The sequence below is a fragment of the Tachysurus vachellii genome, chromosome 14 (genome assembly GCF_030014155.1).
Source record: "Tachysurus vachellii isolate PV-2020 chromosome 14, HZAU_Pvac_v1, whole genome shotgun sequence".
NCBI classification, from domain to species: domain Eukaryota; kingdom Metazoa; phylum Chordata; class Actinopteri; order Siluriformes; family Bagridae; genus Tachysurus; species Tachysurus vachellii.
Window position 1 is genome coordinate 1,813,472 of NC_083473.1, and position 16,976 is coordinate 1,830,447.

At 35.8% G+C, this 16,976-nt stretch overlaps 2 protein-coding genes and 1 long non-coding RNA gene across 4 annotated transcripts; all 3 read left to right on the forward strand.

Moving 5' to 3' along the window:
• Positions 1-1,801: 1,801 nt before the first annotated feature.
• On the forward strand, positions 1,802-5,640 carry LOC132857023 (uncharacterized). Of its 2 annotated transcripts, none has more exons than XM_060886969.1 (5): positions 1,802-2,150; positions 2,455-2,805; positions 3,588-3,752; positions 3,879-3,937; positions 5,505-5,640. In XM_060886969.1, the coding sequence occupies exons 1-5, from the start codon at positions 2,081-2,083 to the stop codon at positions 5,631-5,633; spliced, it is 774 nt and encodes a 257-aa protein (XP_060742952.1). In that variant the 5' UTR covers positions 1,802-2,080; the 3' UTR covers positions 5,634-5,640. The 2 variants fall into 2 exon arrangements, with proteins under 2 accessions (XP_060742952.1, XP_060742953.1); XM_060886970.1 differs by having other exon boundaries at positions 1,804-2,150; positions 2,403-2,805.
• Positions 5,641-7,770: 2,130 nt separating this feature from the next.
• On the forward strand, positions 7,771-11,822 carry LOC132857246 (uncharacterized). The gene is made up of 6 exons (XM_060887262.1): positions 7,771-8,520; positions 8,635-8,720; positions 8,840-9,178; positions 9,607-9,921; positions 11,021-11,062; positions 11,222-11,822. Exons 2-6 carry the CDS (start codon positions 8,675-8,677, stop codon positions 11,296-11,298), a joined length of 819 nt encoding a protein of 272 aa, XP_060743245.1. The 5' UTR covers positions 7,771-8,520; positions 8,635-8,674; the 3' UTR covers positions 11,299-11,822.
• A 1,651-nt stretch (positions 11,823-13,473) lies between these two features.
• On the forward strand, positions 13,474-16,741 carry LOC132857433 (uncharacterized). The gene is made up of 3 exons (XR_009649542.1): positions 13,474-13,587; positions 13,679-13,752; positions 16,545-16,741. It is a non-coding gene; the product is annotated as an uncharacterized LOC132857433 (long non-coding RNA).
• The last annotated feature ends 235 nt before the right edge of the window (positions 16,742-16,976 follow it).

The window sequence follows — 16,976 nt, forward strand, 5'->3', positions numbered from 1 at the left end:
CCTCCACATCCTGAAGTTACTGAAATACAAACTCAATAACATCCAGAATCATCTCCAGATCTTTTATCTCTTAATTAGGAAACAGACCACAACTGACCATCAAACTGTTTATCAATGTCAATCGTCCAGTTACCTTTAACCTGTGAAAATGAAGGGACTGTAAAAATGGCTATAATTTATAAATGATTAATGTTTTTGTTAAACCACCAGAATTAAAGCTGATCTACACTTTACAACTTTACAGCTTTATTTAACATCCATTTTACTGATCTACAGAATCACGAGTATGTAAATGTCTCACTGTCCATTTATGACCCTGACTGTATATGATTCATTACCAACAGCTACTTAGACACACATGATGTAAGGGATTGTGATCAGTTATATAAAACAAGACCTGATATAAGGTTTAACATTTAAATAATTTAAATCAGACTTTATTTACATGAGGTCATCAGATTTTAATGGATTTTAATGTAAAAGTTTTACACACTGAAGTCAGTGAGAGTTGAATAGAGTTTGAGTAAAGAGCAGATCTCACAGTTTAGACACTTGTGTGTTTCTGTTCTCTACACAATCTGTGGTTATTACCACCAACAACACAACAGAAGCCTCTTCTCCTCTTTTATTTCAGAGCTTGATCTAAAACAGCTCTTTCTAAGCAGCAGAGAAACATCATGATTAGATTTCTGTGATTTTTAACTAAATGTTAATACTCTGTCAGAGGATTGTGTGTTAGTTGTTATACAGTATATACACACAGTGTTATACACACAGGTACACAGGAGAAGAGACATAATTGTGAGGTCAAGAGATGGGACTATTGATTGTGCTGAACATACAGAGGATCAGAAGCAGGTCTGGATTTAATAAATTAATGTTCATGAGTCTAAAATGTATTATTTATTTAGGAGATTTAACCTACAAGCTTCTACTAACACTTTGAGGTTAAAGACTGCCCAGGGTGTGTTTTTGTACCCAACATTGTGCTGTTTCCTCTGTTGTGTGGTTAAACCTCCAGCAGCAAAAAATAGAAAATGAAAAATGAGCTTGACTTTGTGGTTTCATGCAGGTCTGTCTACCTAAAGCCCCATCAGACCCTTTTACTGGACTTATGGTGTATAAACATAGAGCTTTTCTTAATCTTACTCTCTCTGTAACACTGGACATGTTATTAAATCCTGTGGTCTCCACTAACGAGTACAATCTCATATCTGCAGCTATAAACTTCAGATTTATTTATTGGACTAAATGAGAGATGAAATTCTGCCTGAATGCAGCAGAGATGTGTGTGTTGTTTACACTGTAATGTGCTGAATCTGTCCATCATTTACTGATCATCAGCATTGTAACTTACCATGAAGCTGAAATGCTCCTAAACACCAGACTTTATTCATTACTGCTGTTTAAACTAATATGTTAGTGTGAAGGTGTCTGTAGAATCCTGCACTGTTCCACCATCCTGCCTCAGTACTGACTGTATAATTAATAAAACAGACCAGTGATCTGTATTAATAATGTAAATAACAGAAATCACACATTAACTCATCTATAATGAAGTTAAACTGATACAGACAGCAAGAAATAATTACTGTAGTAAATAATAATATTCTCTAATTCATGTGTTGCACAGAGGGACAGTGGGGAACATCACCGTCTCACAACAGCAGTGTCCTGGGTTTGGCTGCGTGAAAACATTCATTCACATAGAACCAACAAACACCTGAAGTAAAACCTGAGTATGATTTGATCTGTAAGTCCTAACAAAGAGTTTCATGACAGCCGAGAAAACAGTTCCACAATGATGGAGTTCCTGGTTTTAACTCTGTTCTGACTGGTAACTTCTCTATATTCATCCTTCATCTATTCATTTCAGCTCTAACAGTCAGGACAGTAGATTAAAGTAACTAATAAACTAATGAGTTATAAGAATAAATGTGAGAATATAAAATGAGATTTCAGAAGCTTATTGAACACCAGAACAGAACAGGAGACAGGATGTAGAGTCTCGTGGCTGAAGAAGTTAAACCGGAAAACAGCAGAAACAGAAGACTTTTTATTCCACTAAGTGTCTGTTCACATGTTCAGTGGAGGATGTGTGTTAGACATGGCAGAGTTCCTGAGTGGGTTTAATCTACTGCTGATGATTGGTGAGTTCATTAATCAATTAATTAATTAATTAATTTATTTATTTTACATTTTGGACTTGATAAAGTTTGCTATCAACATGAGCTGTGAGAAGTGTTCAGAACATCTGCAGAGAGATTAATGCATTCAGTTATAACAGGAAGCTGAATTGAAATAAAGTTAAATAAATAAAATATTAAAATATAAATATAACAGTATTGTCTATATGTTAAGTGCGGCTCCATGGATGTAATGTAGTGTGATCTGTGTGTTAGGTTTACAGAGTGCTGATGAATCTTCTCTCTTCATGTGGTGTTGATCTTTCAGGTGTCATCAGTCTGAGTCTCCTTCAGAACATTTCAGCTGATCTGTTATCTGTTGATCCTGGAGAAAACATCACTCTGTTCTGTAACATCACTAATTATTCAGAGATATCGTGGTATCACATGAACTCATCAGGCGTGAGGCAGATTATATCGACCAAACAAAGGAAACTGGACAAAATATTTCAAATTGTTTATAATGATGATAAGAGTCACTTTGCTATAACAGAAAGCAGCAGTTCAGTCAGTTTAGTGATTATTGGAGTTAGAGACACAGATCTGGGATTTTATTACTGTGGAGGTCGAAACAAGGAACACATTCAGTTTGGGAAAGTCATCAGTCTGAACTTTACAGGTCAGTAACAACACTTTATTTACATTGGTTATTAATACTGTACTTTGTTTTTTATATTTATTTATAGACTTATTTAAGATTTATTTCATGTTATTACATATAATTATTTTGAGAATTTACTGAAATTATTACTTAGAAATTAAACGTGAATTTTTCCCACATTAAAACAGACAGTAAACATGAACATGGATTTATATAAAATGTGATTTTAAAATGATTAAACTAGAATTTTATTCTTTTTGTAGGTCATTTTTGTCATTTTAAAGGTTCAAGACTAAATGTGTTAATAATTGTGTAGAAGCTCTTTCACCAGGGACGCATGTCTAGCTCCAGACTCCTGTATGGTGTCATAGTCATCACTTTATCTATAAAAGTTTGCAGGTCCATTAATTTTACAGTTAAGTCCAAACAGAGATCACTGGTCAGTTTAGACTTTGTTCTTTTTGTTTAATTGTCTGTTCTTTTTGTTTCACTAATCTTATGTTTTTATAGTTTAAAGCATTAGTTTAGATGTGAAATGAAGTCACTGATGTTCACATAATGCACTTTATAAACACATGATAGTCTGAATAACCAGAGAGTCACGTGTGAATTCAGAGTTACACGTTTTAGTCTTATGTGTGGAATTACAGTTCAACAAAACATCTATTATTGATCAGACTTCAGACGTTTCCTGGATTTAACAATAATAATTATTATAGCTGCACAATACTGATTATTATTTAAGATATTTTCTTGGAGGACTCTGTACTGATATCTCTGTGGTTCTGTGTGTATTTTAGGTGGCAGCAGAAATGAGACTCATTCTTCATCAGAGGATTCAGATTCACACCAGACTGGAGGAACTGAGAACATCTGGATTATACTTATGATCATAATGTGTGTGTGCTCCATCTCTGTCCTAATAATCATCATCTGCATGTGTGTGTTCTGCAGCAGGGTGGAAGGTAAAAGTGCTTTAACTTGTAGGTTAAATATTAAAGAATCAGTCAGAAGTTTTGTGGTAATTATGTATTTATTGTGTCTAAATTTATTGTCTAATTTATATTAATGAAAACAGAATTCTCTTTCAGGAAAATTATCATCATCATTATCATCATGCTGCAGTCACGACACCAGCTCCACTGAACAGGTATAAAAACATTCACATTAATGTCTAATACTGAGGACAAAAATCTATTAACATTTTCCTCCAGAAACAAGTTTTACTGCATTCATCACAGTAACATTTTTAGTATTGGAATTAATTTCTAGGTAAGTGATTAGAATTAATTCCTAAGTGGATAATTATTTCAGATATGAAGAAAAGGACAAAACATGTGACAAATATTTATTTATTTGTAGAAATACGGCAGTAAATAAAATGCACATTCACATTAAATGACAGTGTAATTAGATAAAAACAATTGTGGAATTTATAAGTAAAATATAAAAAATCACAAAAATAATGGAATTTAATATTAAAGACAGAATAAAATATATGATGTTACAAACACATAAAACCTTTACAGTTATATAACATGACCTGCTTTATTATTATTTATTTGTGGAGTTAGTAACTGCAGACTGATATATTTTATAAATCCTTTAAAGTTCTATTCCTGTAGAGTTGATGTAGTACAGAACTGTCTACATTACCATGAAACATAAATGAACCTGTGTGTTAAAGAAATTCCTCATTCTTACTGTGACGTCACAGACTCTTCTCCATGTCCTTCACTAATCTAGTTTAGTTATATTGAGATCAGTGTTATGTGGTTAAGTTTACTATTAAAAATACACTGTAACATGAAAATAATCAAATGAATAAAATCCTTTGTTATTCACAGTAGATTCAATACTGAAACTGTGGTAAAGAAGAAACATTCATTACCAACAAATTATTATATTTTTAAAAGTCTTTCTGAATAACTTTCTTCTTTCATATGGACAAATCTCTTTGTTTCTGTTCACCATCTGAACTGTAAGATTGTGGTTCATTTATTAAGAACATTTTGTGAAAACAGAATAAAACTTTATTTTATGTTTTTTATTATTCAAGAAAATTTCATTGAAAATTTATAATCTAATCATCACCAAATTATTCCAGTGATATAGATTTCTTGTGTGTTGCTTGAATTGTGTTTGCTGTAGATCAGCAGGTTATTCTGTAGGGGTTTTAAATCTTCTGTCTGTTTTAATATTTATTGAGAAGAGATCTCTAAAGGTTCTTTTACTTTATACTTCTGGTTAAACTAATCTTACTTGTATTTAAGTTTCTTGAAGCATTTCATTTATTTCCTTTTCATGGAGCAGTTTTTTGAGCACAGAGAATGATCTTGATGTGCAGGTGAAAGTTCAGACTGAGATGGAGGGAAGGGGCTCCGTGGGATTTCTATAAATGACTGAGACGAGATTCAAACACAAACAAACCTGTTTCAGTCACATAATACACTTGTGTTGATTTTCTGGTGCAATAAAGGAGAAAGAAAAGCAAAAACTCCACCTACTGTTCAAATCCTGTACTTACTCATTTAATATGATGTAAATATGTAAATATGATGCATTATCAATCAAATATTCAGGCTTAAATGATTGGGGTTAAGATTTTATAAATGTTTCTGGAATAAGAAACCTGACACTCATGAAATTCTGCTTAAAAAATATTTTAAGTATTTTTAAAAATTAAGTGCAGGTTCATCATCTGAATCTCTCTACAGGACAGAAACCTTCATTATGCCAGTGTTCAGTACAAAAGAAAGACCAGAAAATCTTCTAAGAACAACACAACATCAGATTTGGACAGTGTGACGTACGCAACAGTCGCCTCACAGCCACAGAGAGACTGAACAACACAAGGTGTCACCAATCATTTATTTATTTATTTATTTATTTATTTACTTATTTATTTATTTATTTATTCTCTCTTATGAACATTTAAGAAACATTTATCCATCTCTTTATATATGAAAATTTTTTTGAAATGGGTTTAAACAATTTTGACAGTAGACACAAATATAGACTTCTATAAAAACTAAAGACTTGAATACTAGAAATGAAAGCATTAAAAGTAGAGATGCACTGATACCACTTTTTCTCTTCCGATCCGATTCCTGTTTGCTGTTCATTAATTAACCACCACGGGCATGGGCGTCGGAAGTAAATAAAAAGTGGGCGTGTCCTGTCCCACACACATGGTTCAGACGCCCATGGATTTCAGGAAGCAGCAGCGTGGTCAATGCTGTAGGTAAAACGCGAAATGGAGTTTAATTTATTAGGGCATTCCTCAGGCAGAATGGATAGAAAAAAGATATATGCTGAATAAAGACGGTAAAAGTGGGTGGGTCCGATATTATTGGTCTTAAAAAGTGGGTGGGTCCTGTTCCACCCACATATAATGGTTCCGACGCCCATGACCACGGTATCGAATTTGGATCGGTCACGCAACACCGATACCCGATCCACTCAAAATGCTTCAATCGGCGTCGGTGCATCCCTAATTAAAAGTTTATGAGTTTTTATTTAGATTTGATCTTTGGCATTATTAAGATGGTATAAGGTTGTTTTTGTCACTAACATTATGTGTTCACACGTGTTTACAAACCACTACCATATGCTGATGACACTCAGCTTCTCCTCTCCTTTCCTCTCTCAGATGGTCTGCTCTGATCTCATCATGGATTTCAGATCATCTTAAACTTCATCCCTGAGCTACTGAGATGATGTTCATCTCTGGAGCTTCATCACCATGTCAGGATCTTCTGATTTACTGCAGAACTCTCAGATCACACATCATGGACCATCAGTTACTCTTCTATCTAACCTGACATGGAAAGGTGTCAGGACACACAGTGCTGAAACGGTTTCACTGAAACATCATCATCATCATCATCATCATTTTAAATTCCATAGATGGTACTTTGTTTAATCAAAGATCTCAGTCTTTGTCAATAAACATAAACATTCTATTACTGTTGAATAAAGATCCTATTTTACATCAATAAACTATAGACCAATCATTCATCACATTAAACATCTCCTGCCTGATGTTCTGTAGGTTCTTCTTCTGTTGACAAAACAGTTCTGACCCAAAAAAAACAAAAAAACAAGACATCTGGTACTAAGACAGCAACAGATCCTTAAAGTCCTGTAAGTTGACGTGGGGTCTCCACGGATTAGACATATTGGTCCAGTACATGCCTGATCCAGCTGAGATCTTGGGAACTTCAAGACCAAGTCAACACATTCTTTGTCATGTTCCTCAAACAGTTCCTGAACAATGTTTGCAGTGTAGCAGGAAACATTATCATGCTGAAAGAGGCCACTGCCTTTAGTGATACCATTGGGTCTAGTTGGTCTGCAGCAGTGTTTATGTAGGTATTATGGGTCAAATTAACATCCACATTAACTCCAGTACCTGAGGTTTCCCATCAGAACATTGCAGATCATTACACCACCTCCATCAGCTCGCCTTCCCACAGTGTCTCCTGGTGCCGTCTCTTCCAGTGCAACTGACATATTTTGAAAGAACATTACTTCAAAACACCAGAGTAAATTTGTCTGATATTTATTGTGAGCATAGAGAAGGTCATGCTTAAGTGTGCTGAGATGGTTTTATCAGCTAACATTTTAAAATGTTTATTTTATAATGAATTAAATGTGCAACAATAGTGTGATTATATGGCCAGATACGGTGACTTCGAGGAGGAATTATTAAAAAGTTCCACAGTAAAATTGCTAGATCTTAATCGAGACCATGCTGAAATGATCTGAGATGGTTTGATTAACTAACAATTAGACTTTATATTTTATAATGGATTTTTAAAAATAACAATGAAATGAATTTGGCTTATTCAATTTAACTTTTACTTCATTTACTCCATTTTTACTCCATGTGTAACAGACTTAATCTGTAAGTTGGAGTACATCGCATTTTATGTTATACTGAGTGCATTTGCATTGCGTAGATGGCGTGTGGGCATGCGCAAAGGAGGGTGTTTTCGCGGAATTCCGTGTGGAGCACCAAGTTGGTGCCGCCATGAAGAATAAAGTATAGAGTTAATGACCAGGCGATGATCCTCCGTTCCTTATTTAGACGAACACGATGTTAAACGATCGGTTACACTGGTGGCAGCGGTTTTGTTTTGTTGTTGTGTTCTGGGAGTTCCGTGTGGTGCGGCATGAGGAATACAGAAAGACCAGACGATGAGTCTTCGTTCTTTATTTACTTATATTTCAGTTTAGACGAATCCGATGTTAAACGCTCGGCCACATATGTAATAATTATTAAACCTTTAAGCCTTTATTCTCATACATTGATTTGTTTTGTCGCAGATTTATTACAAAAATATAGTTTTGTAGTCATTTACTGTTCTGTGATCTAAGAGCTCCATTTCCTCTTTGAGATTTTACCGTCTAGTCTGTAAAAGCAGCGCCCTGTAATAAACGCCCTGATACTTGAACCGTGTTTCTGTGAAGAACATCTGGGATTAATCGAGGTTTAAAAATGAAAGAACAGATTTAATCTATTATAACTTTATAATCCTTACTTAAAGAGAAAGAGAAAAGAGAGATAAATATACTGTGGTGTTTATTGTGTAGTTTGTGACTAACAGTCTTTACTAAAATAATGAGAAAGAGAAAGTAAAAGATTCACTGTTAATGACGGGGGACAAAAGAACCTCATAAACTTGATCTAATTCACACTGAATCACAGGAAATGTTCTTCTGTCTCTGAGATAAATCTGAGTTTTTAATTTTCTCCCTCAGCAGTTTTATTAAGATCTGTGTGTGACATCAGTCAGCTGTTCTGTCACTTTTATTTATAACGTGTCTCTGTTTGTTTGTTTCAGAAAATCTGCCAACACTCCACAAGAGTCTTCCAGACATCATGTCCCTCCTTTATATTTCCATCTTATGGGTCTGTGCCTGTGTGGGTGAGTGACCAGGTTCTACAACACCAACAAGACAGAAGTGTCCTTCTATTGAATCAAATATCACAACAATGTTTTGTCAAATGTTACAAATCCTGTAGATTGTAATGTTTCTCCCACAGACAGTGTAGAATCTCTGGTTACTGTATCAGCTCCAGTGGGTTCCACAGTCATCCTGCCCTGTAAACTGACTGAAGAGTTCAAACCAACATCATTTATTAAGTGGCAGCTCAATAAAGACATTGTATTTGAGAGAATCAGTGATGTTACATATCAGGGTGAAGGATATGAAGGTCGTGTGGATGTTCCTGTGGATGAGTTGCGTAAAGGAAACTGTTCCTTGGTGTTGAAGAACGTCAGAGTTACTGATGACCAAATCTACCATTCCTTTACAATGGAACATGTGGACATTAACACTGTGGAAGTGAAAGAAATTAACAGAGTTAGACTCTCAGTCGATGGTGAGTAAAGTGTTCAGTGTAAAATATTGACTAATTATAGAAGTCACAGTGTCTCAGATAACAGAGCTGGAAATAAGGAACAATAACAACATCTATTATAGAGAGGAATCAATACTTTATTTAGAGTTAACAGATGATGTGTTAGAAAAATACACAAATACAGACATAAATAAGACACAGACAATATTTTATTTGTAGAAAGTTTGTCAGAAAGGTTCAGAGGTCATCTGGGTGAGATTAGAGATGTTCATCAGGACTGAGATCCTGCAGCAACAATTAAAACACTTTTACTTTCATGTGGACAAGAACAAGTGATCAGATATGAAGCTCACAGGACAACAAAAACAATCAGTTTCTATAAAAGAAATAAAAATATAAAGTTCCTAACATCAGATCATTTCCTAAAAGGTTTTTCTGTGTCTCTGAAGCTCTTCAGATAGCAGCTCCAGTGGGTTCCACAGCTGTCCTGCCGTGTGATTGGAGTCATCTGTCCTTCAAAACTCCTTACGTTGTGTGGTTTATCGATACTGAGACTGTGTTTGAGCGAAAGGGTAAAGATTCACATCAGGGTGAAGGATATGAGGGTCGTGTGGACGTTCCTGAGGATGAGCTGCTTAAAGGAAACTGTTCCCTAGTGATGAAGAACATCAGTGTTAATGATACAGGGATCTACAGCAGCTCCATGTTAATTACAGACACACAGGAATCTGTCTTGGTCCAGAAGGTTAAACTGTCAGTTGTTGGTAAGTGGATTAATCTCAGACGATACTGAGTACGACACATATCAGTACACAAAGTTTAAAATGTCTGGAAAGTTACTGAGTGACTTGAGCAGCATGTTTCCTGTAGATGTCAGTGTTTTTCAGTCCTGGTTGAGAGAGAACTACACAGTTTAATGTTCCCACAGATCATTCTAAAGCTTTTCATGGCTGTGTTAGACTGAGTGAGGAGAACACACACCTCCTGTCCTGTATTTCACTACTGTTTCAGCACACACTCAGTCACTTCCTCTCAATAATCAACACTCAATCCTCATCTAAGAGCCTTGTGATCTGATAAAGTACTGAAATGGTTCTTAACCAATAACTCTGATCTGACATTGATAAAATATCTTCACTTTCCATTTCCAGTTGATTAAAACATTATAAATGTAGAATAAATGAAAGTGATCCAGTGTTTGTGATCCTTTCACTCTGAACAAATCATTATTGTCATTACAACCATATATAGCTGTTACAGTACACAGTGAAATGACACAACGTTTCTCCAGGATCAGGGTGCTACATAAAACAAAGACAGAGCTAATGACTTAAGTAAGTAGTCCTAGATACATAAAGTGCATCTGTGCAACCTGGTGTACACAGTGTGAGACAAAAGACAAAAAGACAGTGTAGGACAGAAGATAGTGCAGGACAAAAAATACAAGACATTACATAAAAGACAATACACAAATGCAGCACCGAACAGTGTAAATACTGTATGTTCAATATTGTGTGTGCAGAAATACTGGAATGAACACATTAGTATTATAGCAGCAGTTAGTTACATGAGGTAATGTAAAGTATTGTGCAAAACAGCAATCAACTGAAATGTGAGACATCATGTGTAAAAAGCATGTAAACAGTCTGATAGATATATATTGTAAGAGTGTGTATATGGTGTAGGTCTGCGCACTCCATTCAGATTTGTTAATATATGGATTATATGTTGCTTCACTAAATGTAGTATTTATACATTTTACATAATACTATATATTTGTGGTCATGAAGTAAATGTTTATATCTGTAGAGAAGTGAAGAAGTGAATGTGTCTAAAATTCTTCTTTTAATTTTTCCTCCAAAGCAAAACCCCAAAAAAAGGAAGACGTAAAACCAGCTCCCTCAGGTGAGTTAATATCTATACCAATTTAAATAAATTAGAAATCCTGAGGATCGTCATTTATCTTTGACTTTTTTTTCAGATAAAAGGTTTATCACGTTTTTACTCAGACGTATTAAGATTTTATATAATAATATTAAGAATAAATAATGTGTCTGTTTCCAGGTGAAGCAGGAATAAATTGCCCTCAGCCTCAGATCCTCATCATGTCCTTCCTCATGTGTTTACTTTTCTCACGTTGAGGAAACTTCAGTGTGATCACGAGTACAGAACCTTCTGTGAGCCGAGAGATTCGCCTTATAAAGTACAGAATCTATTTTACAAAGAGAAAAGCAACAAAGATCATCTCAATGTTCTTCAACTGTGAGGAGAACATTTCAGTTTGATGCCCAGAATAAGCTGTGAAGGACAGATTTCACTGATTGACTCTCAGCCTTCCTTCACTGACCCAAAGACACTCCTTATTTTTACTGCTTTACTGTAAACTACAGTAAAGTTCATCTGTAACTGTGGAACTGAACCTGAATTATGATAAGATGTGATAAGTGATAAAAGTACTCTGATCATATGATAATATGAGTCTGATAATACACTTCATGTGTCTAGGACTAACTTACTCTCAGTCCTCTGTGTTATTCTGTGTAGCTCCATGGTCCTGTAGATCGTTGTCCTATTTCACTGTGTACTGTGTCAGATAAATATGGATCAAATGACAATAAAAGCTTGTGTAAAATGTAAATAAAAGCAATCACACTCTTGCAAATCATTTAAATGTTATGTTCGATTGGAAGTCATAAAGACGACAAATCAAATGTTGACTTTGTTTTAGTGATTTAAGTTGGGGGAAAAAAGACTGGATAAATTGTGTACTGCAAAAGAACAAAAAAAAACTTGTGATCTCACAACTAATTAGCAGGTCTATCAAGTGTCACGCATTGAGAGTGACAGTCACTCATTTGGGTCTTTTCTCACGTTCTCCTGCCACACATCGTATTTAATATATATATATATATATATATATATATATATATATATATATATATATATATATATATATATATACTATTTATCATATATTTAATACGCTGCAGCACCCAAAATGTATCAGTCTGCACCGCTGTCTCTATGGAACCGGGCAGGAACCAAGCGCGTCTGCCCTGGAGCTCTTAGTCGAGCCTGACATTTATCAGCCAATCAAAACAAGAGGCTACACAACAGCCAATCAGAAAATAGCACTATTGTATCTGGGTAAGATTTAACGCAACAACCAATGAAAAAAAAGCAGATCCTGGAATTGTTCATCATCATCCTCGTTCACCCACAGAGAAAAGCACTGGAGCTGCGAGCATCACTTTGAGCACAGAGTAAGTCATGATCTCCTGTTTTAATGTTACAACAAATTCACAACTTGTTTGACACAAACAATGACATTGTGACTGCTGTTAGAGACGTTTCCCAGATCATCAGCAGGAGTTTTTCATCAGTGTCTGTAACTTAGCCAACAGTTTTACAGCCTGTTTACTGACAACACCTGCTCAGAACAAGTAGTCTAGGGCCAGTGGTTCTCAAACTGGGGGCCCTGAGATGGTGCCAGGGGGCCCTGGTTTTATGACATTTTATAAAATAATGAATTTATCATAACTTCTGTGTAATTAAATCTCAGAAAAATAAGGCTACTAACCAACAGCACTACATTGTATAATTTAATATGTTTAGTTTAATTCAAATATTAAGTTTTCAAATGTTTTATTCTGGGGGGTTGGACTTGAGAGCCCTGAATTAGGTTAATTGGCAACAGATCAATAACATGATTGAGTATAAAAAGATCATGTCAGAGTCTCAGAGTCTTTCAGAAGTAAAGATGTTAAGGGACTCTGTGGAAAACTGCATGGGCAAATAGTTCATTCCCACTCCGGAGATTTCAGCATCTAATGAACACAATATCATTCAGAAAATCCACAAAGCACAAGGCCGAGTATGAGACCACATGGTGGTGATCTGTGGTCCCTCAGGCAGCACTGTGTTAAACTCAGATATATTCTGTAGTGAAAATCACTGCATGGGCTCAGGAACACAAAACCAGTAAACCCAATCTGATGCTGCATCCACAAGTTAAAACAAGTTAAAACTTTACCCTGAAAATGTAGCAGATTACTGCTCTATTACTCCATCTCATTTTTTACTAAAGTTGATTGGCAGTGGCCAAGTACATGGATGGTGCTTATAGTATATTACAGTAGGAATGGTTAGCCAGAAGGAACAAATTCCTACCGTATTATATCCCTTTCAGGTTAATTGGCACTTATGCTTGTGGCGTGGACATCACATGGATGGTGGAGTTGGCCCAGGTGTGGAAGCTAAACAGTGAAACTTTTGGCTAAAGAGGCAGACAATTGTACGTTTCCCTCTGTAGAACACCGTTGGTCTGCTTATTTGTACTTTGTTTTCTTAGCGGCCTTTCCTCGTGTGGCTGTGAACACGTGAGCTTAATAGCTCCGAATCAACATTCAAAGTATCTTCCTGGTTAGAAAGTAAGCCTTCTAAATATTTGTTATGAATATCTTTGTCTTCTCCTTTTGTATTTAGTTTTGTAGTTGTTAAATGTAATTGTTCTATCTTCAGTTATTTGTTAAGCCAGACTGAGTGGCCGTCTTTACAATTTTCCCTCCTCGCTCTCAGAAGCTGCACCTGGGTGTGTAAGTATACATGCAAATCTGTATTTTAACTAGTGTAACTTGTGTATGTGATTTAGACTTATTTCCTCTCCTTTGTTGGATAGAAGCTGAGGATAAACGAGTGGCCGATTTTACAATGGTGGAGCTTCCCTCACTTATCACGTAAAGACTTGTCTACTGTTCGTAATTATCTACACATCTAAGATTAGTAGGTTATTATTATTATTATTATTACAGAAACTTTATATTATTTATGAGGTGCTTCAGCTCGGTCAGATATCTGTAGACTCCTTAACAAGGCAGTGAATGATTTATTGTACATAATTTCTGGACATTGTGTAATTATAGACATTGTACAGATAGTGTGTTAGAGTGAAAACACAAAAACCCTGTAGAACCTGAGGGACAAATAGAATCTGAAATGTAAATATATTGCACTGTTTATCCAGCTTCTTCAAATCAACTTCCTTTCTTTGAGTAAATATGTTCGTGTGAGTATGAAAAGTTTAAACATAAACTCTAGGCAGGTTTTACTGGTATAGTGAGATACGTGTTATTCCAGATCTGCAGTGGAAATTTACTCCTATTTCTGGTAAAGAACAATCCATCCTTCTTTCCATTACCCCATGAAAAGAGAAAGTAAAAGCTAGCTGCAGTCAGTGTTTGTAACACGACACTGTTAACGTTGCTGGACAAAAGAACCTCATCAACTGTGATTTAAATCTTAATATTCAAGGAAATAATGATCTTCTATCTGTAAGGTAAAGCTGAGTTTCAAATTCTTCTCTTTGTTTATCTAAATCTGTGGTCTGTTCTGTCAGTAGTTTAATGTTCTAGACTCTGCTCTGTGTGATAAACACAATCACTGATCCTTTATTCACACTGATGGACCTTTTCTCTAAGAGCAGATCCTTTATTTCAGAGACACGATTACTTATTCAGAGGGAGGATTAATGTTAAGGTGATAAACATCCACCTAATAGTTTGCATCAGGATACTAGTATAACAATTATTATATGCTTTACTTTACAAAGACAACACAACAATGGGTTAGCGTTCATAAAAGGTTCTTAGAAAAAGGATCTATTTGTTTTATTCATTCCTCACAAATATTACCATAAATTACAAATAGTATCATCTTGATTTCAGATCCTATAAAATAATAAATTTAATTTGGAGACTTTGTGTAGTTCAACAATCAATGGCTTTTTTGAACTGAGCATCTCGCTCAACCAAAATGTCAACATCACCTGGACTTCCTGCTACACGAGATTAGCCTTCATTAACATCCTCATGCCATTGTGCTTTGGATTTTTCTGCCTTGTGAGTAGCCTACAGTCTCTGCTGTGTAGCCAAGTTGTCTTTGTTTCCACCTAAAGTCACCACGACAGGACAGACAGTGAGTTTGTGTTCCTTTTATGGAAAGATACCATGTAATACCATGGATCTTTTTGTTGTTGTCTCGCTTCATGTGCATTAGTGTGTATGTGGTGAAGAGTGTGTGTGTGTGTGTGTGTGTGTGTGTGTGTGTGTGTGTGTGTGTGTGTGTGTGTGTGAAGGGTGTGTGGTTTAGTCCACTATGCTGTTGGCTTTGTGGATGCAGTGTGTGGTGTAAATGTTCATTGTGTAGGTCAACCTCCTCTCTGTATGCTGACTTGTTCATTCTTGCTGATGAGACCCAGACCTTGTTCAGTCACTTGTCATTTCAAGACTGGACTTCTGCAGCTCTCTCTGTCAGGTTTATCTATAAACGCAATTTGTCCTCTACAAATGATCCAAAATGCAGCTGGATGACTTGTTTTCATTCAGTCTAAATTCTCACATATTACCTCACTACTGTGATCCCTCCACTGGCTTCCAATAGCTGCAGGCATCAGATTTAACACAATGATGTTTACCTACAAAGCCAAAAATGGACCAGCTCCCTCTTACCTCTGCACCTCACACCCTCAGAGCTACAGCACTGCTCCACTGGTTCCACCATCACTTGGAGTAAGAGGGAGGTTTACAGCAAAACTCTTTTCTTTCCTGACACTGAGGTGGTGGAATGAACTTCACCTAGATGTCCGAACAGCCGAGTCACTGATTATCTTCAAACATCTACAGGTGTAATGTAGTGACAGAGCAGGATTTTTAGCTCCTAGCATTGTTTAGTGAAGGCTGATTGGATTTAGTTCCCAGCAGCAGTGTGGCAGGACGTCACAATTGCCTCCCAAAAAGGTGTCAAACTATCAAATTTATCAAACATGTGAGATTCACTTTAATTTATGAAATTGAATGAAAACCTTATGAATGTATTATGTGTAATTACTGTGTATTTTTACTGTACAAGCCTTAAACAAAACCAAATGGTCACCGCAAAAATAGGAATGAATGAATAAAAAGTAATTAACTCCGTTATAATAGCTGTCAATAAATATGTGGTGATCAGTAATAGGCTTAATGCTAAATAATAAAAAACATTTATCAGTAACAAAGTAAGACATTATTACATTTTACTTAGTGTAAAGATTTTTAGAAGTCATGTACACACATCACTTCCACCAGCAGGGGGCAGAGTGAGCCATGACTGATGTCACACTACTACAAACACGGTCATCATTATAACACTGATGTACAATTATTAATGTACATCCAAACCATCTGAATGGACAGATTACAAAAAATAAAGTAATTTTTCAGGCAAAATAAAGCAGTTATTAAAGAAGTTACACAAACTCTCTCCCTCAGCAGTTTTATTAAGATCTGTGTGTGACATCAGTCAGCTGTTCTGTCACTTTTATTTATAACGTGTCTCTGTTTGTTTGTTTCAGAAAATCTGCCAACACTCCACAAGAGTCTTCCAGACATCATGTCCCTCCTTTATATTTCCATCTTATGGGTCTGTGCCTGTGTGGGTGAGTGACCAGGTTCTACAACACCAACAAGACAGAAGTGTCCTTCTATTGAATCAAATATCACAACAATGTTTTGTCAAATGTTACAAATCCTGTAGATTGTAATGTTTCTCCCACAGACAGTGTAGAATCTCTGGTTACTGTATCAGCTCCAGTGGGTTCCACAGTCATCCTGCCGTGTAAACTGACTGAAGACTTCAAACCAACATCATTTATTAGGTGGCAGTTCAATAAAGACATTGTATTTGAGAGAATCAGTGATGTTACAAATTCAAGTTCAGGATATGAAGGACGTGTGGATGTTCCTGTGGACGAGCTGCGTAAAGGAAACTGTTCCCTGGTGTTGAA